This window comes from Mustela lutreola, chromosome 2 (genome assembly GCF_030435805.1).
Source record: "Mustela lutreola isolate mMusLut2 chromosome 2, mMusLut2.pri, whole genome shotgun sequence".
Lineage (NCBI taxonomy): Eukaryota > Metazoa > Chordata > Mammalia > Carnivora > Mustelidae > Mustela > Mustela lutreola.
Genome location: NC_081291.1, coordinates 67,503,913 through 67,528,036, shown reverse-complemented (window position 1 = coordinate 67,528,036; position 24,124 = coordinate 67,503,913). Strand labels below are relative to the sequence as shown.

General features: G+C 43.6%; 2 protein-coding genes across 29 annotated transcripts in view; one reads left to right on the top strand and one right to left on the bottom strand.

Annotated features, from left to right (window-relative positions):
* Positions 1–9,320, top strand: part of MLH1 (mutL homolog 1) — a 48,656-nt gene extending 39,336 nt beyond the window's left edge. For 3 of the 4 annotated variants that reach the window (XM_059162138.1, XM_059162140.1, XM_059162142.1), the window contains 6 exons: positions 321–429; positions 2,165–2,228; positions 7,004–7,168; positions 7,733–7,825; positions 8,121–8,234; positions 9,001–9,320. In XM_059162138.1, the coding sequence (XP_059018121.1) occupies positions 321–429; positions 2,165–2,228; positions 7,004–7,168; positions 7,733–7,825; positions 8,121–8,234; positions 9,001–9,168 (713 nt within the window). In that variant the 3' untranslated portion in view covers positions 9,169–9,320. The remainder of the gene's footprint in view (positions 1–320; positions 430–2,164; positions 2,229–7,003; positions 7,169–7,732; positions 7,826–8,120; positions 8,235–9,000) is intronic. The other variant, XM_059162139.1, reaches the window with a different exon arrangement.
* A 1,211-nt stretch (positions 9,321–10,531) lies between these two features.
* Positions 10,532–24,124, bottom strand: part of LRRFIP2 (LRR binding FLII interacting protein 2) — a 107,465-nt gene continuing 93,872 nt past the window's right edge. For 20 of the 25 annotated variants that reach the window (XM_059162112.1, XM_059162111.1, XM_059162119.1 and 17 more), the window contains 7 exons: positions 22,188–22,289; positions 21,776–21,908; positions 20,181–20,230; positions 15,183–15,303; positions 12,591–12,670; positions 11,906–12,010; positions 10,532–11,481 (listed from right to left, as the gene is read on the bottom strand). In XM_059162112.1, coding sequence (XP_059018095.1) covers positions 11,371–11,481; positions 11,906–12,010; positions 12,591–12,670; positions 15,183–15,303; positions 20,181–20,230; positions 21,776–21,908; positions 22,188–22,289 — 702 coding nt within the window. In that variant the 3' untranslated portion in view covers positions 10,532–11,370. The remainder of the gene's footprint in view (positions 11,482–11,905; positions 12,011–12,590; positions 12,671–15,182; positions 15,304–20,180; positions 20,231–21,775; positions 21,909–22,187; positions 22,290–24,124) is intronic. The other 5 variants (XM_059162128.1, XM_059162136.1, XM_059162137.1 and 2 more) reach the window with 3 other exon arrangements.

Below are 24,124 nucleotides of genomic sequence, written 5' to 3'. Positions count from 1 at the left end.
GATCACTGAGGCTTCTCGATCACTGAGGCTTCTCTGGGCCTTCGCGTGACTCTGACTTCAGGGCTTGCCGTACTTCTTCAGCTTCCTGCTTTGCCTCAGGGTGTGATCTTTGGGCAAAGTTTTCCTTTACCTTTGGGCAATGTTTTTGTGGCATTTTGAAAGATCAGTTGTAATTTAGTCCTCATTTGTGTGTGTTTTCAGCAGGAGGTACACTACATGCATCGTGGCTCATCTGTTGTCTCTAGCTCTGGGGTTCGGTGCTTCGGGCTGTGAAGGGGTGTTGGTGGGGTGCTGTTCCTGACCAGCTCTTTCTCTTCTAGCACTTCGAGAGATGCTGCAGAACCACTCCTTTGTGGGCTGTGTGAATCCGCAGTGGGCCTTGGCACAGCATCAGACCAAGTTATACCTTCTCAACACCACCAAACTGAGGTAAACTAGTGAGTGCCTGACACAGCAGGGTGCCCCAACAATGGTCTGGAGGCATAGCCATGAAAAGCCAGGGACAGGGACCTGAGCTCTTTGGAAAGGTCCCAGGCTTTGGAGACAGAGGTGGTTTCCAATCCAGGCTCAAGCATTTCCCATTTGTATACCGTGGGCAAGGTACTCTCCTGAACTGTGTCTCAGATTTCTCATCTGCAAATTTGGAAATCACTAGTTAACTTGCAGGGTTTTGTGAGGTTATGAAATGACACGAGAAGCTTGATGTTTGGCAAGTCTTAGTCCTCAGTATGTGTTGACCACTGTGGTGGAACCACGGGTCGAGGGCTTAGTGTCGGTAGAGAATTCTAGCACCTGCTGTGTGCAGCGGAGTACTGTGAGAAAGAAGACCTGTAGAGAATGTTGCCAAGGCTTACTCTTACCACCACACAAGCCAGCGGGATTGACAAGCCGTGCCATTTGCCCAGTATGTAGCCAGTGACATATTGGTTGTCTCCAGAGACGTTGGTAGATGAGCTCCTAAGCAGTCTAAAAGCTGTATCAGATGTGTTCTCAGTTAGGTACAGATGGGAGGGCGCTGCCGCCCTGCACCTACTAGACGTTACCTGGCCACTGCGGGGTCCTTTCCCACAAACCCGTGGGCAAGGCAGCTGCCATAGGTTGCTTGTGGGTACACACAAGATAAAAACTAATTTCCTCCCTTACAAAAAAACTGCCCAGCCCAGAGCTGACTATGACACACACACCCCTATGGATATTCAGAACTCACGCCTTTGGGGCTATTTTGGTGCAGCTCTGTTCAAGATCCTTTGTCTTCGCTTTGAGAATCCTTTGACTTGTGCATGGGGTTGTCTTTTATTAATGTGTTGGGAATTCTACTGCCCTTGCTCCTTCTTTTCCATCACGTGTAGTACATTTCCAAGGCTCCAAACACATTGTGTTCAGATTCTTTCATTTTACAAACAGAAAGCCAGGTTAGTCCAAGAATTTCAGATATTAATAAATGTGAATGGTTTCCCAGTGAGAAGGTAAAAGAAACAGATTGAAAACCAGGTTCAGAGTACAGAATCTGAATTCAACACCTTCCTTTTCCACCTTATTAACTCTGATCCGGGACAAGTCAGCTACTCATTTGGGTGCCTCACTTCCCACCCTCGTAACACAGGTGTCGCAGATGCCTTGTCTGCTTTGACTGATAATGAGAAGTCTTTAAACAGACCTATATGGTTCCAACTGCTTAAGAACTCTAAAGGACCATTGATTTGAGCTCCGTGTTGGGTAGGGAGGTCAGTGTGCTGGATACTTCCCAGCTGGCTCTGCAGTGCTGCCAGCCAGTGCATCACCCTACACCAAACACCCGGGTGGTCGGATTCGGCCTTGTCTCCACTTGGGATTATTTAGCAAGTCTCCTGCCGTCCCTATGCACTCCATACCATTTTTAATGGTGAGTTGTTTAAAAAAAAAAAAAAAAAGTGATTTACAGGATTCTTTGTAAGTGGAGAAGTAAGCAAAATTTCTTAGCGCTCTCAGCCGCATGTGGACCCCTGACTGGAGCACACAGCGGGTCCGGCTCCTTAGAGGAGGAGGATATCTTATAGATGGTCAGGAAGACTCCACAGCGCCTCCCATCCATGTTGCAGAGGTTCTTTCTCCCATTTGTCCTGACTGCTTAGCTGTCAAGCATGGATTCAGCGTTTCCTTAAAGTCACTTCATTTTTATTTTCAGTGAAGAACTGTTCTACCAGATACTCATTTATGATTTTGCCAATTTTGGTGTTCTCAGGCTCTCGGTAAGTTTACTTCCTGCTTCTCCCTTCTGAAACTTCCAACATCTAGTCATATCTGAAAATAATAGCTCTACCCCAGTATCTAATTTGTAGTATATTGGGTTTTTCTAAATATGCCAAAGATAGTGTCTGTATTGTATGATTTGTATATGGAAGGATCTTTAGTTATAACCCAGTTTTATATGAAGCTGATCGGTTATTTGGTAGACAGCTTAAACAAAGTTTGATTATTATGTTGGTTAATACATACCTACTTAAGAAAGAAGATAAAAAGAGAAATAAACATTTCCTAAAGTCTATGATCCAAATACAACCAACCCCAGCTGACAGAATTAGGTCATTTTTTCCGAGACCTTTTCGTTGCTTAATTTTAATTTAGAATTAAAATCAGACTATTTATGTAGTTTCATATCATCGTTGTACAGCTGATGTAACTCTACAAAAAAGCCAATTGGTATTTTCATTGGGATTGTCTTGAATCTATAGAACAATTGGAGAGGAAATCTTTTGTTAGATTTATCCCTTAATATCCCACATTTTTGATGCTATTATAAATGGCATTTTAAATAATGTCCAGTTGTTTGTTGCTAGTATATAGAAACGAAGTGTTTTGTACATTGATCTTGTACCTTGCAACCTTGACAAACTCATTTAGTAGTGCCGGTAGTTTTCTTACAGATTTCCGTCAGTTTCTGCATGGATAATCACACCCTCTGTGTATAAAGGCAGATTTATTTTTCCTGTCCAATCTGGATGGCTTTTTTTTTTCTTGCTTAATTGCACTGGCTAGACCCTTAGTACAATGTTGAATAGAAGTGGTGAGCATGGAAATCCTTCTTTTATTGCTGATCTTATGGGGAAACACATTTAATCTTTCCAAAGTATGTTCTTTGCTGTAGGTGAGATGAGATGTCCTTTATGACGTTGAGGAAGTTTCCTTCTGTTCCTTATTTGCTTACAGTTATTTTTATTCAGGAATGGATACTGAGTTTTTTCAAATGCCTTTTCTGCATCTGTCAAGAGATAATTGCATGATACTCTTTTTTAAATTTCTTAATATAATGAATTTCATTGATTTTCATTTTAAAATCCAATCTTGTACATTCCTGGAATGAACCCTGCTTGTACATGATGTATTACTTTTTTTACATATTACTGAAATTGATTTGTCAGTATTTTGTTTATACTTGCTACATTATGTTCATGAATGATACTGGTTTTTATTTTTCTTTACTGGTTTTTATTTTCTTTGATTTTGGTATCAGCATTAATGCTGGCTTCATAGAATGAGTTGGGAGCTGTCTATCCTCTCCTTTTCCATCATCTGAAAGAGTTTATATAGAATTGTATAGAATTTATTCTTTAAATGTCTGGTAGAATTCATCAGTGAGTGAAGCCATCTGGGCCTGGAGATTTCCTCATGGGAAGGTTTTTAACTTTAAATTCAGTTTCTTTCATAGATAACTATTCAGATTATCTTTTTTATTCTTGACAGAGCTTTGCTTTTGGTTTCTTTCAAGGAATTTGCCCATTGAAGTTTTTTAATTTGTTGGCAGGAAGTTGTTCATAGTATTTTTCATAATCTTTTAATGTCTAGATCCTCTCTCATTCTTAATATTGGCGATGTGCACCCTCTTTTTAACCTGATCAGTCTGGTTAAAAGCTTAACAACTTTTATTGCTCTCAAAGAACTTTTTGTATCATTGATTTTTCTTTTGATTTTCTGTTTTCTAGTCCATTGATAATTTACTTCCTTTCTACTTATTTTGGGTTTAATTTGCTCTCCTCTTTCAAATTTCTTAAGGTAGAAACTGAGGTTACTGATTTGATGTCATTCTTTTCTAATATAGGTGTTAAGTGCTAATAAACTGTTGGGTCCTTTCATTGACTTCTCTATTATGAGAAAATAGGAATAGTGTTCTGTGGGTTTATAACATGTATGTTATAATGTAACATACATGTTATATGTATAACATTATATGTTAAAAATTTATGACCATAGTAACATCAGATGGGGAGACATGGAAGAAAATAAGACATCTTATTTTTAACCGTATATTTCAGTCTTCTTCCTAAACAGATGACTTACCTGAGATGTCACTGAATTGGTTTTCCCCTCCGCTTGCGTTCGTTATCAGCGCATGGGAGGGCAGTGCCTCCACATGGCCTCCCCCTTCCCACCTGTTTGGCAGGCTGGCATATCCTCTCTGCTCAAACGGCCACTAGTGAGGAGAAGGAAAGGGTTTCCTTGTGGATTTTCAAGTGTTTTCTTTGTGGGAGATGGGGAGTGATGTTAGATTTGGGGTTTCTCAGCTGCTTTCATGAACATGGCTTTGTGGTTTTCACACAGGCACATCTCATTTTATTCTGTGCTTCATTGCACGTCACAGACCTTGCATTTCTACAAATTCAAGGTCTGTGGCAACACTACAATGAGCAAGTCTTGGCACCATCTTTCTGACAGCATTTACTCACTTCATGTCTCTGTGTTACATTTTGGCAATTCTGGCAATATTTCAAACTTTTTAAAATTATTATTGTATTTGTATATAATTACAAACTGTGATCAGTGATAATAATTCACTGGAAGCTCAGATGGTTAGCATTTTTTAGCAGTAATTTTTTTTCCAGAAGCACACATTTTCTTTTTTCTTCTTCACTTTTCATATTTAAATTTGATTAATTAACATTAATGTATTGTTTGTTTCAGGGGCACAGGTCTGTGGATTATCAGTCTTATTTAACACCCAGTGCTCATTACAACACGTACCCTCTCCAGTGTCCATCATCCAGTTACCCCATCTCTCTACCCGCCCCCTCCAGCAACCCTCTGTTTCATGTTTCCTACGTTTGTCTCCCTCTCTGATTTCATCTTGTTCCATTTTTTCCTCTCTTCCCCTATGATCCTCTGCCTTGATTCTTAAACTCTGTATATCAGTAAGATCATAATTGTCTTTCTTTGATTGACTTATTTAATTTAGCATAGTCCAGTTCCATCCACGTAGTTGCAAATGGCAAGATTTCAGGTTTGTTTTTTTTTTTTTAAAGATTTTATTTGTTTATTTGACAAAGAGAGACAGAGAGGTCACAAGTAGGCAGAGAGAGAGAGGGAGAAGCAGGCTCCCCGCCAAGGAGAGAGCCCGATGTAGGGCTCGATCCCAGGACCCTGGGATCATGACCTGGGCTGAAGGCAGAGGCCTAACCCACTGAGCCACCCAGGTGCCCCAAGATTTCAGGTTTTTTGATGGCTGAGTAATATTCCATTGTATATATATATACCACATCTTCTTTAGCCATTCATCTGTCAGTGGACATCTGGGCTTTTTCCATAGTTTGGCTATTGTGGACCTTGCTGCTATCAACATTGGGGTGCAGGTGCCCCTTTGGACCATTTCATTTGTTATCTTTGGGCTAAATACTGAGCAATGAAATTGCTAGGTCATAGGGTAGCTCTGTTTTCAACTTTTTGAGGAACCTTCATACTGTTTTCCAGAGTGGCTGCACCAGCTTGCATTCTCACCAGCAGTATAGGAGGGTTCCCCTTTCTCTGCATCTTCGCCAGCATCTGTCATGTCCTGACTTGTTAATTTTAGCCATTCTGACTGGTGTGAGGTGGTATCTCATTGTGGTTTTGATTTCTATTTCCCTGATGCTGAGTAATGTGGAACACTTTTTCATGTGTGTGTTTGGCCATCTGGATGTCGTCTTTGCAGAAATGTCTGTTCATGTCCTCTGCCTATTTCTTTTTTTTTTTTTCCCCTAAAGATTTTATTTATTTATTTGACAGAGAAAGACACAGCAAGAGAGGGAATAGACATAGGGGGAGTGGGAGAGGGAGAAGCAGGCTTCCTATGGAGCAGGGAGCCCGATGCGGGGCTCCATCCCAGGACCCTGGGATCATGACCTGAGCCAAAGGCAGATGCTTAACAACTGAGCCACCCAGGTGTCCCCTCTGCCTATTTCTTGATTGGATTATTTGTTCTTTGGGTGTTGAGTTTGGTAAATTCTTTATAGATTTTGGATACTAACCTTTCATCTGTTACATTGTTTGCAAATATCTTCTCCCAGTTCTGCCAGTTGTCTTTTGGTTTTGTTGATAGTTTCCTTTGCTGTACAAAAGCTTTTTATCTTAATGAAATTCCAAAAGTTCATTTTTGCCTTTGTTTCCGTTGCCTTTGGAGACGGGTCTAGCAAGTAGTTGCTGTGGCGGAGGTTGAAAAGGTTGCCTGTGTTCTCCTTGAGGATTTTGATGGATTCCTGTCTCATATTTAGGTCTTTCATCCATTTGGGTCTATTTTTGTGCGTGGTGTAAGAAGATGGTCCAATTTCATTCTTCTGCATGTGGCTGCCCAATTTTCCCAGCACCATTTATTGAAGAGACTTTTTTTTCCATTGGACATTCTTTCCTGCTTTGTAGATTAGTTGACCATAGAGTTGAGTGTCCATTTCTGGGCTCTCTGTTCTGTTCCATTGGTCTATGTGTCTGTGTATATGCCAGTACCATGCTGTTTTGATGATTGCAGCTGAGAAGTTTTAGTTATGTGCATTGTTTTTTTAGATATAATCTATTTTGTATTTCATAAATAGGATATATGTGTGTAAACCTAACTTTTATGTGCACTGGGAAACCAGAAAATTCATTTGACTCACTATACGTGATACTCCTTTACATAGCAGTCTGGAAGCAAACCAGTACCTCCAAGGTGTGCCTGTGGTAGTTTTGTGGGAAGGAATTCAGGCTTCACTTGGAGGGACTGTTAACGTGGTCTTTGTTCTAGGAGCCAGCACCACTGTTTGACCTGGCCATGCTAGCCTTGGATAGTCCTGAGAGTGGCTGGACGGAGGAAGATGGTCCCAAAGAAGGACTTGCCGAGTACATTGTTGAGTTTCTGAAGAAGAAGGCTGAGATGCTCACAGACTATTTCTCTTTGGAAATCGATGAGGTGTGTAACAGCCATTGTATTCCTCTGTTGTATTCCTCATGTAAGAGCCAAGTTCTGTAGTTGGTCCTCAGTCAGGGTGAGAAGGCCACCCACCCTTGTGAGAAGCAGCACGAGACATCTGTTTACATCCTCACCCCCTATTTTCATGTCTAGGTTACACCACCTTTTTCTCATCCAGTCATGCCCATTCCTGTTCCCAGGGTGAAGGACCCCGACAAGAGAGAGCTGAATTCCACAGTCCCTACAGGCCACAGTAAATGAGATGATGCCGGCCACTTGCTTTGTTTCTTCCTCTTATGCTTAAACTTTGGGGCTTTCCATATCTCTGTATTCTTTAATTGGTGAGCATATTGAAAAAAGTAGTTGTTCTGCTTCATGTCAGTACAAAAAGCTTTTTAAGTGCTTTGCTCTCCCACCCCTGGTGTCCAGCTAAGTCAAGCACCTGGTCGCCCGAAGTGTGGGCATGTGGATAAGACCTGGAGGGAGCACTGGGGAAAAGGAACTTGATTAAACTGTAACAGTTTATTTCTTGTCTCCTTCTTGTGGCCTTTTCTTCACAACCAGGAAGGGAACCTGACTGGATTACCCCTGCTGATCGACAACTATGTGCCTCCTTTGGAGGGTCTGCCTATCTTCATTCTTCGACTAGCCACGGAGGCAAGTGGTCAAGCTGTTTTTAATATGGGGGTACCTGCGTGTGGGCTGGGCTTGGGGGAGAGGGCATGGGGCCACACCTTCACATGGAATGATGGAAAGGGTAACAGCTTGACGGCCCCCCTTTACCCCACCTACCCCAGCAGTACTCAGCAGTTCCAGTTTATAGATTTAATGCCTAAAATTTTACATGTAAAAAGCTTTAAGTAGTCTGTGACCTTGACTTGGAAATGAAATGTGTTTCATTTTCATTCAGCAAGTACCTATGCTGAGGTATTAAATTCTCTCTTTGGACTAGGTGAACTGGGATGAAGAGAAGGAATGTTTTGAAAGCCTCAGTAAAGAATGTGCTATGTTTTACTCCATTCGGAAGCAGTACGTATCTGAGGAGTCGACCCTCTCGGGCCAGCAGGTACTGTAGTGACGCACAGTAGCACCCGGGAAGGGGCTGGGCTCTCATAACAACGTTTAGGAAATGAAACTTGCTACCTCTGAATTCCTAGGATTTCACTGCACATAAGGTTTAAACATAATGGTCAGCTTTTATTCATGAATTCTGCTTCCTTCTACTGGTTTGGAAGGTCCCTCTAGAATTATCCCAGTACCTGTCAAACGTGAAAGCACAAGCTGTCACAGTGAGAGCTGGGAGGCCGAGCTGGATGACCCAGGGCTAGTGAGCCCTCGTCTCCTGTCGTTAGCCCTCCAGCACATAGCCCCCAGTCTCCCCACGCTTGTTTAGCTTTGGCCCATTTAATCTGACCACTGCTCTGCCAGGAGAACAGGGCAGTACTAAGGTCAGATCCCTAGCTTTTCTTACAGACCTTTCTGTACACAGAAAGGGCTTGGGTGACTGCACTTCCTACTGAACATCCTAGTCCATCATAGTCCGGATCAGATGTTACATTAGATCCTGCTACAATCCACAGTTCCTCCCGAATGGAAACAAAGTTCCATGGGAGAAAGTCTCTGACTTCTCTTCCTGTTGTCACCTCTCAACATTTGGGGCTGTAGGATCCCTGAGAGATTGAGAAGAGGGATGTCTCACCAGCATTAGGAAAACAGCAGATTGTAATGAGCAAGACATCCAGGTCCAGTACAGGTCAGCCGGGAAACCACAAATGCTGGGATGTGAGTGGGCCAAATAGGGATGCTTGTGACCTCTAACACATCTTTTCCAGGGGGAAGTGTCCGGCTCCTCTGCAAACCCCTGGAAGCGGACTGTGGAACACGTTGTCTATAAAGCCTTACGCTCACACCTTCTGCCTCCTAGACATTTCACAGAAGATGGAAATATCCTACAGCTTGCTAACCTGCCTGATCTGTACAAAGTCTTCGAGAGGTGCTAACCACACTCCCTTGTGGACTCTGGGCTGTGCGGTTCTTGCCTTGTGTCCTGATGAGGGTAGGTCTTACAGTTGACTCCCATTTGCCCTCTAACTAGTAGCACTCTTTCACGCTCGGTGGAGTGACCAGAAATAAATTGTCAAATGTGTCCTAACATGATTGATTTAATTTCACTACACTTGAAAGGTTTTCTAGATCCATTTTCACCTACAGTATACCTGATTGTGTTGAAGAATCCAAAAGTCTTTTGAAAGCCCTCTGGGCATCTGAAAAGAATTCTTAAAAGGCCTTGGAGATTTTATAGATCTTGCTCTGGTTTGAGTCTTTGGTATTCTAATTTCTGATATCAGCAGATATGAATTACATTGGTCCATATGCCTCTGGAAAGAGGTGCCGAACATGTAAGAGGCTCTGGTGACACTGAATATGGAGAAAGCTGAATTGATAATCTGTTACTATGTACTTAACCAAAGCTAATTAATTTTTAATGAAAAAAAACTTGCGAGAAGACAGCAGTCCTTACAGAGTTTGTAACTGGTATGCATCTTCAGTGAGCCCCCTTTGTTAATGGATCTGAATCCTACCAGCTTAAGATAAAGTTCTAGTTATTCTTGTCTGAAGGATGACATAAAATTACAAACTTAAGCTGTAGGTGTCATTACAATAAGCTGCCTTAACACTAGCCTGCATTAACAGAAATGTGCATTGAGCACAGGGAGGAAGAACACCCACAGTACTGAGGTACAATCCAGATTACAAGACTCAGTGAAGAATGTTCCATGAGAAAGAACAGGGAACTCTACCTAATGAAGACATGGAGCCATTCCCTTTGGAAGAGACCAGGACAACAGGAGACAAATTTGTTGTACCACAAAAGGGGCAAGGTCAGGTTCTACCACATAGAACTTCGAAAAAGTCAAAGGGTGGCTCAGTAGTAGGGCTCGGTGAGACCAGTGGGGCACAGGCTGAGCAGCCCCCAGCCTGACTCCAGGACCTCACCCTCTTCCCCTCTCCCCCATTTCCCACATAGGTGATTACTGGTAGGACTATAGGAAATCCCCTCCATTCAGGACAGTGGTTTCGTATTTTAAAATTAAAAGGCTCATTGCTCTGAAGAAGGGGGTAATTTGTAGAGATTTTCTTCACATTCAAGTTAGCTGTAGCATCTAGTTTCAAGTCAGCTTTATTTATCTCATGTGCCTTTAATTCACTAGACTTCTCCCAGCCTTGGTTCTGAAGATACAGCCACCATCTCCATAAACCCACCTTGATTCTGAGGGCAAAAGCGAATCACAAACCCTGCAGAGTAGCCACATTCGATGATAAAAGCCCCTTGAACTGAATGAATGTGTCAGTAGCCAGCTGTGGTCAGCAAGAGGGTGCGTTTTAATAGAGTCTTCAGGCCGACCTCCCGCCTGCCTGCTCCCCCCACCCTGCCGGGCTTGTCTGAGGTTCCATTCCACAAAGCAGCAGCAGATGAGATACTTTACATGAGATACAGCACAGCTGATGTTGAAGACGAAGGGCCCTGCTCTTACTTTAAGAGTGTTAGGCTTTGGACTTGCCCAGCCACATGCAACAAAGCAAGTTTTATATACACTCCCCATATCTTTTTCTAACATTTTCTTATATAAATTTAAATATTTTACAAAAAAAAGGCTTTTTCCTCCAAACATAGAAATTTGAGTGAAACATATATTCCCCACCTGTGAACTTGGTTCTTCACTAAAATATAAATGCTATCTGAAATCAAGGGTAAGTGTCTTTTGACCGCTGGAGATGACTGAAGTCTGAATTGCACCGTGGAGAAGGCACTTGTGTTTTCCGAGGTCTCCAGCCGAGTTATCTCATGGGGCACTCACAGAGTTGCTGTCCTCCGGAACCCGTGCCAAGGCCTCCGAGTGCCCAGTCACTGAGACAGTTGGGGAAAAGTGGTGAGTAAACTTGATTCTAAAATTATGGAAATAAAAAATAAAAACAGCATGGACCAGCTCTTAGTCTAGAATCAAACTACAAACGAAATCCAAAGTGTTCATTCATGAAGATTCAAACCTGTTCCATTCTCTCATAAATTATAAAATACAAAGGTGGCTATTTAAATGACAAAACTCAAACAGTACTGAAGGGGGTCTGTGTCAATGGACAAAAAGTCAGTCCCTCTGGGAGGGGCCCCAGAAGCAGCACCCGGGCCAGAGGGTAGCCTCCTACTGCTGGGCCAGAAGTGCTGTCCTGTTGGCCTTCATCTTCTCCAGCCGCTTGGCCAGGTGGCTGTTGGTCATCTCCATCTCCTCAATCTTGTCCAGTGCTGTTCGTAACTGCAGACAGGGAGAGCTGGGTCACTTCACATGGTCATACGTGAACCCCAGTGCCACCTGAGCACCCTCCACCATGCCCCCCCACCCAAGAACAGAAGTGCTGCCAGCTCGGCCTTGCATGGCACCCCGTGGCCTCAGCTCTCTTCTGCCAGCTGGCAGTGCCCAGCAGGGACACTGAGCCTCAATCCCAGGAAGGGCAGACAGCAGGTGGGGAGACAGACCAGCTCTACAACAGAAGGGAGACCTGTCCTTTCTCTTAGTTTCTAATTGACCAAAGCCTAAAAGTAAATGGCAGTCACTGTGCAGGTCAAAAACCAACACCAAAGAGGAAGAGCCTCCATTGCTATTCCCTTAAGACTTGGACCCAGGATTCAGTTCCTCAGGCAGCAAAGGATCTTTTCTTTAAGCATGCAACAGCAGGTACCTCTCGCTGTAGCTTCCTCTTTTCCGCCTTCAGTTCATCCTCCACTTTCTCAGCATTCTCCGCGGCGGTCTTATACCTCAGCACCTGGCCCTCGAGCCGGCTGATCTGTCAACAAGAGAACGCGAGCCTCTGCTAGTGAGCACCGGGAGCCCCTTTCTCGCAGCCACATGGAAACACAGCATCATTACAAATCCCAAGTCATCCCCTCATGGTGAGTCATAGGGCCTCTCAGAACCCGACGGCTATTTATAGATCAAGAAATGTCCCTGGAGAGGATTACAGCTGGAGAGTCATTACAGAGTCAATTTCCCATGTTAAGTTTATGATGAACATATTATTTAAGTGCCAAATTAACATTGCAGGACAAGATTCACTGAATGGAAAAGCATTTGGACTTTCTGAAAAGTGCAATAAGGGATTTTCAAGCTACAGTCTTCCTAAAGTCTCTTAAAATAATCTGGAAAAAACAATTATACTATAGTCTTGTGCATTTTTACAACTAACAAAAGGCTGAAGTGTCCTGCCAGGTTTTCTCTGCTGGTTTTTCTACTTTGAGAGCTTTTACAGAGACCCCACTACAGAGACAGCCCAAGGAAAGCTGGGTACCCCTGGAATTGGCCACTCAGATGCAGGAAGTTGCAAAGGGAGTGTTAATCACTTGGTAGCATGCTAAACAAGTACTTACACTCTGCTCCAATGTGGTTATATCCTGTTCTGCCTTTGAAAGCTTAAATTTATATTCACTAATTTGTCTATTGGCATCTCCTAGAAGAGAAGAGAACAGTCAATCACCTGTCAGCAGCTGTGACCTCAGGCAGTGACAACCTCTGCAGCCCAGGAGGGGACAGTAAAGTGGAAGGAGACGAACGCAAATGCCCACGGGGTGGCCACAGCACCTCTGCAGCCTGGACTCCAGAATGGCTCTCTTGCCAGAAGCTCTAACACCTGATCCCAGCATCCCTTGGACCAGGGAGTTGGAAGAAAATGTGACTCTTTATGCTATGGTGTGGGGAGGCTGACCACTGAGGAGAGCCCTGTCAGTGCATCAGTGGCCCCCGACAACCTTATGTGCCGCCCTTCCCCCAGGAGCCTCCAGTTTCCCTCACCTTCCTTCCTTCCAGGCTCCCTTCTGCTGCCATACCTCGAGGACCCTTCCTTGCCCACCTCTGACTCATGTCCTCAGCATGCCTCTACTTAGTCTCCTGTAACTTCACCTTCCCTGTCATGTTTTTAATGGCTTTTCTAAGATGATCATGCCTTCTAAACACTGTGTACCTGAGGAGAGGGGCCATGGCTCTGCCATCCTTAGTCTACCTCTGTATCTCACCAAGGGCTTTGGGCCTGTGCTTAATAAACATTTGCTCAAAGAAATGCTTTTCAGTAACATTGTGATAATGTGATGGGTAGACTTCTAAATCATTAGTTGTACTTCTGACCTAAGAAGTCATTTAAAATAAGTTTGAAAATTCACTCCAGCCAACCAAATTTCACAAAAATCACCTGAAATGATTATAGGGTAGGAATCATAAGGCCTATAGGAGATAAACCAAATCTAAGCCATCTAACTTAAGAACCTTTCTGCTTTTCCACATCATTGAGGTTATAACTACTTATATAATCTTCAGGCAGAGATTCTTCTCACAGGTAGTTAATGTCACCTGGAAAGTAATAGAGCTATAAAACTGTCTCCCTGAAGGCCCCTCTGGCAGTGACAGACAAGAGTTCCAACTGCTGGCCTCTAAAACAGAAGCTTCAGGATCTGGTTTTAATCCTTCATCCCAGACACTTACTATCACAATGTGTTGCTTCCTTCTCGTGGCAAACCTCCCTTTCCTTCCTGTTTTCATGCTTGCCATGAAATTCCATTCGACCACACCATGCTTCCATCCCCGGGCTTCCTTTGCCGGCCAAACCCAGTCTATCAGGTCCCACTGAGCCCACCTCGTTCGACAGTTCACTCTGGGTCCTTCCCAGACACTAGCTCCATAATGCCCACCCGCCCTAGAAGCATTCACACGTCAGGCATGCCCGTTCTCCCTCAGTGTGACTCCTTTTGAATTTGCTGCTTTAGGCCAATCTCTTTCAAATCTACTCCCTGCCCTTCTTTAAAACTGTTGGTAGCCACTGTACTGGTCCAGCTGATCCTCACAGCCTCCCAGCTAGTCAGTCTGCCTTTCCTCATGCCCATCTTCATCTATCCTCCATGCCAAAATATTTCTAGAATATTCAATAAGAGTCACAAGGGTCCCAGCTGATCTCTAATTAAGGACATGATACTAACTTCAAAAGGCAGTATTAACAGTATTAATAAGCTTTAATCCAAGACGCCTTTTCTATTTAGCCTAATGCAAAAATATTTAGATGAAAAGGCCATGGAATAACCGATATTTTAAAATAAGTTATCAGAAAAGCCACAATTAAAATTGAAAAAGTCTCCCCTCTCCACAAATGATACATTATCAAACTATGTAAGAATGGCTGCTGACCTCCCCCCACCATGGAGATTACATTACTGTGGACATAGAAGGCATTTTAAAACAGCATGGGGGGCGCCTGGGTGGCTCAGTGGGTTAAGCCGCTGCCTTTGGCTCAGGTCATGATCTCAGAGTCCTGGGATCGAGTCCCGCATCGGGCTCTCTGCTCAGTGGAGAGCCTCCTTCCCTCTCTCTCCCTCTGCCTGCCTCTCCATCTACTTGTGATTTCTCTCTGTCAAATAAATAAATAAAATCTTTAAAAAAAAAAAAAAAAAACCAGCATGGGGTCAAAAGTAGAAAGGAGAAAAACTGCATGAGGTAAACTGAAGAGGCTTACTCTGGCCTTGTTTTAAATTCTTATCTATAAGGATTCATTTGGTTAATAAGAAAACTTCCAGCAAAGTTCTAAAACTGTTCAACATTAGTATGAGTTAGTTCCAAATATATCCTCCCACTATCCAAGAGAGATTCCACAAGAAAAATATCATTGGGAAAGGTGCTGTATGGGAGCTGACAGTTGACCCAGGTGTGGAAGAGGACAGTGCCAGGAGGACACGATTTCCAAAATGTCTCTAGAAATCACTGCACAGAAGGGTAAGAGCACTAACCCAGTCCTCTCTTACTCCATTCCCTGAAGTGCAGAGGCTGCCAGAAGGCTCTCCCCGGCCAGACCACTGAGATCAGGACTACACTCTGGACTTGCCAAGGATTAAGCCATCTTTGTAACATGGCTCCCCCAGAGATGCACGTGGGAGACGGGCAGCCTCCCCATGGAGTGGCGCTGGCCTGGCCATGGTACCTACTCTGCATCTCGATGAACTGCAGGTCAGAACCATTGTGCAGCCCCGCCATGTCTGCTGCCGAGCCCTCACTCCGAGAGCACTTCTGCCGCTCCTCCTCCAGCTGCAGCTTCAGCCTTCGGATCTGAAGCAGAAAGAGAGGGCCATCACGAGATCCACAGGACACAGTGGGTCCTTGGCCACACAAGTCATCCGCCCAGAACCTGAGTGCCTACCACGGGGCCACGGGGCCAGATGCGCTAGCGACAAACTGGGAACATCCAGAAGGAGTGAGCTCCAGGACCAGGTGTCCCAATCAAAACAGCCCTATTTGATGTTGTGTGTAGGCTGGTGGAACAGCAGATCTTTTCAGCGTTTTTCACTACTTTTATTCAATTCCGTTTTTAATAAAATTCCACAGGCAGTTAGGTGTTTGTGTTTTGTCTTAAAATTGGGGTAAATATCCTAGGCTAAATATTTAGGAAACTTAAATGTTAAACATTGAATTCAATTAAATACTAAAATTAAATTTAATTAAAATATTAAGTATTAAGTATGAACACTTAAATATTAGGTTAAATATTTAGAAAACCTTCTGTATACAGAAACAGTTGGAAACGTATTTTTTAGTTTGGCTTTACAGGTGATCTACCTTATTTTACCCATAATAAAGGATATTTATAGTTTATTCATAACAGCTCCAAACTGGAAATGATCCAAATATCTATCAACAGGAAGCTGAACAAACTATGGCACATCTACCCAGCAAGGGGAAAGCACTACCAATAGGTGCAACACAGCTGAATCTCAAAATAAGTACACTGTGTAGAAGATTCCAGACAAAGGAAGAGGACATACTATGTAATTCCAATTATATAAACCTCACAAAATGGAAACTAATCCACAGTGACAGAAAGCAGAATAGTGGTTGCCTGGACAGGGGGAGAGAGGAAGGCTGAGGAAAGAAGGCTTACCCAGGGACACTGAAACTTTGGAGGGGTTATGAATATTTTCACCATTTTGATTGTGGTCATGGTTTCGTGAGTATTGTTACAGGTTGACTTGTGTCCTTACAAAATTCATATGTTGAGGTTTTAACTCCCAGTACCTCAGGATGTAAACTCATTTGTAAATGGAGTCAGTGAAGATGCATTTAGTTGAGCTGAGATGAAACCATACTAGAATGGGGTGTGCCCCTGATCCAGTACGACTGGTGCCATACAGAGAGATAGGCACGTACAGAGGGACGACGATGTGAAGACACAGAATGCTATCCACAAGCCAAGGAATGCCACAAACTGCCAGCAAAGTGCCAGGAGCCAGAGAGAAGTGTGGGACAGACGGCCCTTCACAGGCCTCAGAAGGCACTGCCACTGCTGTCACCCGACCATGGGCACTTGCTAAATCTCCAAAACTGTGTAGACAGGACACTTCCATTCCTCTAAGCTACCTCTGTGGTACTTTGTAGGGGCCGCCCTCAGAAACGAATACGGTAGGACATTTGTACACCCTAGGTATGAGCAGCTTATTCTATACTAGTTATACCTTAATAAGGCTACAGGGGTTTTTAATTTATAAACTGAAGAAACTGATAATGAATCAAATGCGAAGGGATTCAGTTTTGGGAACAGACAAGGCCCAGTGGAGACAGGAGCCTGCACACACGGAAAACAAGATCAGATGAACAGACACGTAATGATGCTAAGGCCCCCGGTCCGACCTCAATCCCCAGGATCCTGCCAGCAACACTGCTCCATGGATGCAGAGTCCTGGGAGATGTCTCCCTGTAGAACTGTCTGCCTAGACTAAGGTAAAGACCAACATACCCACATCAAAATTTCCCAACAAAACACCCAGCCACATCAGCCTTACATGTGCTAAAAGCTGCCTATCAGGGTTTTAGTCACCACCGGCCCTGAAACTTAGGGCCAAACAGCATTAGTTAGGAAATAAATTATGCAGATGGAAGGAAACAACAGAGAACAGTGACAAACTGTCAATATCCTCTGAGGTAAGTAAAAATATCTACATCCGGAAAACATAAAGAGAAACATAAAGCCAATGGAAGTTTTCAAAGATGAAGTTGAGAAAATCTTTTTAAAGTAGAGCAAAAGAGATCAAAAGGGATGGACAAACAGGAGAGAAACAAAAAAAGTGCTGATCCCAGAGGTCTACTGCCCCTTCCTTCAGAAATCAGAGCCATTTTTCCCCCAAATGACTACAACTCTTACCAGGAGAGTTTGGGGAGCAAACAGCTCAGAACTACAAGGGGGAACTGCCTCTGTGACCAAGACCAAGCCTCCCCAGGCCACCTTTGCCCTTCATCATCAAGGGTCAAGGGTGAGTGTGATGCTCAGAGTTAAGGGGGCTTCCCTAGCTGGTACCCCATCAATAGTGGTCAAAGGGAAGCCTGGGCACTAGGACTAAGTGGGCCATATCCCCAGTGGGGAAAGGGTGAGCTCTGCACTGGGAGGGAACCCATGCTTCCCAGACACCTCCACCCTTTCAACATCTCCCTTGAGTGAACCAGGACTAGTTCTTCATTATCCCCAGTATCATTATGTCCCTCTCAAAAATAGTCATCCTCTTACACTCTTCCCTGAAGGGCTCTGTACAGCTGTCACCCCCATCTGCACCTTCTAACCCTTCCCAATGCCTAAAACTCTGGATTACCATTTCCCCTCATCCTCAGTCTCTTCTCTGAATGGTCCCTTTATCTAGTGTGTTAGCAGAAATCCACTCTCCCCTGAGAAGCCTGTTCACTCTGCAGCCCTCTGACCTTCTGGTGATTTCTCCCAGAGCCCTCCTACCACTGGGCCTGAAAACAGAACACATGACCTGCTTTTTGTGCTGCTGCCCAACTATTCTCCATCAGTGCTCCCTAAAATCCCTACTTCCTGACCTCTTCCCCTCTGATTCCACATACCAACCACCCCTCATCACTGCCATCGCCCTACTCCTTCACCACTTAGCTCCTGATTTATGCTCCCTCAAGTATAGCCGGAGCAATTTAAAGATCCACCTACATAGAGAATTTCTCCTATGACCGATGGCAGTTTCTGGAACACCTCCTCTCCAAGGATCTTGCCATCACTATTCTCCCATAGTCATATACTGGATTCTCCCACTTGATTAAGTGCAGTCCCTGCATGAGTTAGTCCCATTATCTTTTCTCCAACCTCTACTCCTTGTCTTTCCTGCTCCCTCTCTCAGGAACCCAAATCCCAGTCCTTCAATCCCAGTGATATTTCCCATCTTTCCACTGGGCCTTGACATCTTCCTGGATTACCCATTAGCCTCATTACCCACTTCATCTTTGGGGTCATCATTATCAATACTCTGCTCCATATGCCCTCACCTCCTCTGCTTAATTATACTCCTGGGTAAAATCCAACTCCATCCACCCACGCCTGCACCTATGGCCACTAAATGTGGCTAGAGAAACACATACAGTAAGTGCAGTCACACAAACTTCGAACATACCATATAACTTACATATTCATTCCATCTATTATTTATTGTCTGGTTTCCTCCTACTAGAATGTAAGATCTGTCTCCTAGTGCAGGGATTATTTAGCTGAGTAGTTCATGGAAATATGCCAAACGCCTAGAATGGAGCCTGTTAAAGAGTGGCATCTCATTCAACATTCGAATGACTGAACAGGAGTTTCAAAAAGAGATAACAGATTATGGGAAGGGAGAAAAACAGTCAAAAAAGTTTCCCAGGATTGAAGGATAGAAATTCTGAGAATTGACAGGGGCCCAAAACATGCAGACAACTCCAAACCACATCACTGTGAAACCTCCAAACAGGAAGGAGAAAGTATGATAAAAGCCACTAAAGAAAGGAAGAAGTCACATACCAAAGATGAAAAATCAGAATGCCCTTAAAATCTTCAACATGTTGGCTTCCATACTGGAAGCCAGAAGACAATGAAGCAACTTCTTTAAAAAAACAAAAAAAGAAGAAGAAGAAGGAAAAATTCCAAGAATTCTCTAACCAAACTGTAATCAAGTAACAGGGTAAAATGAAGACATTTTGAGGCCTCCAAAGTTATGAAAAATTTATAGCCTATATATCCTTTTCTCAGGAAGTTACTGGGGGATGTACCAAAAACAGAATGAATGAAAAAGGAGGAAGGCCTACAGCATTGCTAAAAGGGACTCCAACCTCAACCACAGGCAGAGGAAACCCTAGGCGGGGACAAAGGGCAGCCCAGCTGGGCGTGGAGGGAACAGGCCATGAAGTTCCCAGGGGGCCAGGTCTGATGCTCCAAGAACCAGCAAGCAGAACAGAGAGAATACTTGGTGCACCGCAATCTCTAAGAGCAGATTCAACTACTGCTGCAGGCGCAGCAGCGACGCAAGTCATAAATACACAGGAAACCCAGCAGAGTAAAAGAAAAGCCGTAGTATTAACTCTGGGGGAGCGGGAGCTGTGATGACGAGGGAAGGCAGCTCTGGAACGCTGCGGGGCTCCATAACAACTGCTTACAAGTCCCAGTGACACGTGCCGACGGGATGCACGCTGTGCCTTTGCTGGGACCAGAGATGGGAAGGGTGTGCATGCTGCTGGGGACAGAAGGCTAGATGGTTCTCTTGCACAGAGAGATGTCAACAGACAGTGCCCAAAACAGAACTATCAAGAAGCAACAGGAGCGTGTGGGAGAGAAATACATGAGAACAGTACACATGGAAAGAATCTGCTGAACCAATCAGCATGGTCAGGGTAAAGATGAGGAGGCAGAGCAGGAAACTTCTGTCTTTACAAGAAGCTTTGTAGAGCTATTTAACTCCTTAAACTCCACGTCTCATAATTTTTTTAAGAACAGGAAACAACAAAAAGGCAAAATACGAATTTATCTTTTTGTCCTTCAAATCCTGAATTCAATCTTCAAATCTTGAATACTGATGTTTGAAATAAGTGCATCTCTTTCTTGCATACATTTTAATTTGCTTTGCCATGTGATTTATTTAGTCCGTTAAATTAACATTATCTTCCAGTGAGAAGAATGCCTTTACCTGTGATAGTAGCTCTTCCTTTTCTCCAGCAAGTTTTCGTAGCCTGACATCTAAAACAAATGGAAAAGGTTGTAAACTAAATTTGTGAGGATATAGTACAGAAACAATTAAAAATCATTCTTGAAATTCAGAAACAGCAAAAATCTGGTAACTTATAGCTCTCAATATCAAAAGAAATGAAGGCTTAAGTTCAGTGCTAAGGAAAAATACTTAATTATTCAACACCTATTTCCATACAAAAAATAGCTATCAAGGCACTAAATATATTTGCTCCCAAGGGCAGTGACTTTCCACTGAAAGACAAACCAAAGTACAAAGATCACTTCCTTGTTTCAAACATGTTTTCACAAGCAGACAGACAACTCGAATGCAGGGTGCTCCAAGGTTTAAGCCTCACAGGAGCAAATAAAATCTGGGAAAGAAGACAGAAGGGGTACAAGAGGGCCTGGGTGGGGAGGCTGGAACAGGGAAAATGGGAGGACAATGCTGAAGGAGCAAAGGCCCTCAGAGACTAGGGAGGGGAAATGGGGAAACTCCGAGTTTCAAGTAGTCATGGGCTAATCTGAGGCATGGTGGCAGGATTGCTAGGGCTCACTCCTGGCCTGGGGGTTGGGCTGCTGCTTCCCAAGCACGCCATTAAAACAAGGCCCTTGGACTGAGAGGGGCCAGAGATGAGTAAAAGCAGCAGTCAGCACTGAGCCAGAGCCTCCTCCAATCAACTAGGGTCACGGCCGAATGTTAAGTGCTGGCTTCCCAGTACCTTCCCAACAAGCAGAGGAAGCCCTGGGCTGCCTCCAGCCACACACTCTGCATTCTCTACAGCGGCTCCCACTGCCCCGCCCACAGCCTCTGTCCTATCAAAGTGATCTGTCTCTGCAATTCTGTGCCTCAGAGAATGTGTTTACTAACTCTGAAAAGGTCCCAGTCCTCTAGAAAACCTACACATTATGAAAACAAAAGGAAAAAAAAAAAACATGAGCTGGTGTTAATGGAGTATCTGTGCCACTTTCCTTCCTTTAGAGCTGAATTCTTAGTAGAGCCAATGGATGAGCATCTGCGTGGTTTCCTGGGAGAGGTGTTATTAAAGTCTCAAAGGCTTAATTTAAGACACTTAGATGTTAAGAGGCTCAGAAGCCTTGCTCTAGAAAAAACACTCCTCTGACTTCTTGGTCACCTGTTTCTTGCCTTAAGAAATGCGGTGGCACTGCAACCCTGGGATAAGTAACAAAGCACAAAACTAGACTCTCCAGGAAAAAGAAACTTAAATCACACTTGGGAAGTCCCCTACCAGCCCACAGGTTCCTTGGGATGCATATGCTGGATTACCTCTTCCCGGAAGGTTTGTATTTAAGTAAAAAAGCAATGTGTTTACACCAACAGTGTTTCCATGCAGAGGCCATACAATGACCCAAATGCTGGTTTCCCAAGTTCAAGGATGCCTAAAGACTCTGTGCGCAGATTTCTTCCTGTTAAGAATTTAGATAAACCTCAGATAGACTTTGTGTTGTTTTTGTTTTCCAAGATGGGATATGAGTAAGCCGGAAGTCTAAGAGGACAGTAAATCCAAGCCGACAGAGCAGCAGCCAGTGTCTTACCTAGTGGACCCTCTCCTGCAGACTCCAAGACCTGAGCAGCCTCCTGAGACACCACGGTGATGGCTCCCACCACTGGTTCATGATTGACATCCCCATTGGGAGTGCCATCAGGGATTATAACTAAGCCACGTTTCTGTGGAAAAGGAAAAAAGCCACCATCACAAAACATGGCCAACACGGAAGCAGTAGTATGCTCTGTGAGGTGACCCTGCGTCAATATGTCTGCCACAGGCAACACTGGGTTAGAACTAATTACACGGAATATAGGTCCATAGAAGAAATAACTGAAACCTACCAAATCTGCACTGAAGAGTGAATGCTGGGATGTCTTCAGGCTGGGAAAGATAACAGGATGAAAGGAAGGAAGAATAAAGCATTGAGGGACTTGAACTCCGGGCTAAAGCTAACGTACCTCTCCTGTCTTCACTGTCTCCTTCAGGTCAGCCAGCTCCTCTCTGAGCGTATCGCGCTCATTCCTAAGGCAGGCAATGTATTCTTTCTGTTTCTCTAGGGCCTGGTTTTAGACAGGGTAGCAAGGGAAAGAATGGCACAGAAAAAGAGCAAGTGAAAGAGGCAGCAGAGTGTACCTAATTCAAATAAACAAAGATAAGGCCTTAAAAGACAAGGGAGCGGTAAAGCTTGGAAACCAGCAGTTAGATATGGGCAGAAATACAAAGTCATATGGACACACATCTGCACAGGAGGGTTTCAGCAAAAACTGGTTAGTCGTGCATCAGTTTGCCAAAACATGCTTATCACATCAGGCAGGAGAACTGATCTTTCTTTTCCAGTTGATGGGGAAAAAAAAGAAAAAAAAAGAAAAAACAGGAAAAGGAAGATGAAGATAGCAGTCATATTAAAGTTTTCCTTACTGACCTTACTACATTTTCATATGGTGACCAAAACAAATGACTACATTTTATGTTTAACTAAAACTGTTCATCAGGATACAGTGAAATTTTTTTAATTAAGAAAATTAAAAATTTTTTAGTTAAAAAAGTTTTAATGGCCCTAGAAGAAAAAATAACCAATATATACAAGGTATTTTAATTAAATATTGGCTGTAGTGATTGTTCCGCAAACAGTGCAGCAAAATATTCCTCAAATACCACTTAATTCAAAATAGCTAATCTCCAAAGGGATTCTCAAGGACCTGTTTTTTTGTTAATTTAGTTAAATACAATTAAGAATCTGGTTTCTGATACACCTTTCTAAATGGGAAAAAGAAAACACTGACAAAATAAATACAGCCCACCTATAGAGTGCAGCAGAATATGGGTTTGGGGGTCAGGCTTTTGAGTCCCAGCATGTACTAACTTACCTAGGCCTCAGATTTCTCATCTGAAAACAGAAGGGACAACACGTACACAGCATAAGCACTGCTGCCATGCGCGACTCCCAGGAAGCGCTGAGGAAAAGCCCAGCACTTTCTTTCCACTTGGATCACCCCCACCACTGCCTGAATCACAACTGTCAGTGCTGAGGCCAACAGGGCAGAAGCAGGCACACACCCAGGTTATCAGTGACAGAACGAATCTGTTCTATGGAGGCCATAACCCAGAATTCAAAACATACCCCAGGCAAGCAGCCCATGCAGATACCTGACAGCTGGACTATTCTGAAAAAACCTTTCACTACATCAGTGTTCCTGTATTTAATATGTTCTGCCAACAGCCCCAACAGGCCAAGAAGTTAAACTACAGCAGGTACCTTTCCTCTCAGTTTATGGGGTTAGAAATGAGCCAATGGCTTCATTACTGACTGCTGAGTAAGTGGACAGTGTTCTAAATCATTCTGATCTTACGACAAGAGAAGCTGGCAGCCACCAACCATGAGGCTCCAACTGTACAACAGGCACTGCTACAGAGACATGTAATTTTGCCCTAATATATTATTTCTCCCTTCTATATCCTGTACTTGTCTTATCCCCATTTCACAGATCAGAAAATTGAAGCTCAGAAGTTTTATATATATACATTTTTTGGGGGGGGGCCCAAAGTCGCAGTAAGTGCCAAAGCCATAAAGTAAATCTAGTTCTTTTTGGTTTCAAAGCCTTTGCATACTTTTTCTCTATCACAGCCCTAAGAAGGCCACAATTCTGTTTCCTTACGGTCATCCCAGATGCGCTGGAAAAGAAGCCTCTAAGTAGCCCTACACCATACTTACCCAAACTGCAACAACAATATCTAATTTCCTTTCAGCAATTTACATTCACACCATATGGCGTGTCTTGAGTCTGCCTTCATATTAATCATTTAGGCATTTATCCTAACACTTCAAGCTACTATTACCACTCCACTGCATTAATAACAAATGTTAAGCTCAGGACAAAAAAGCACAAGCAATACT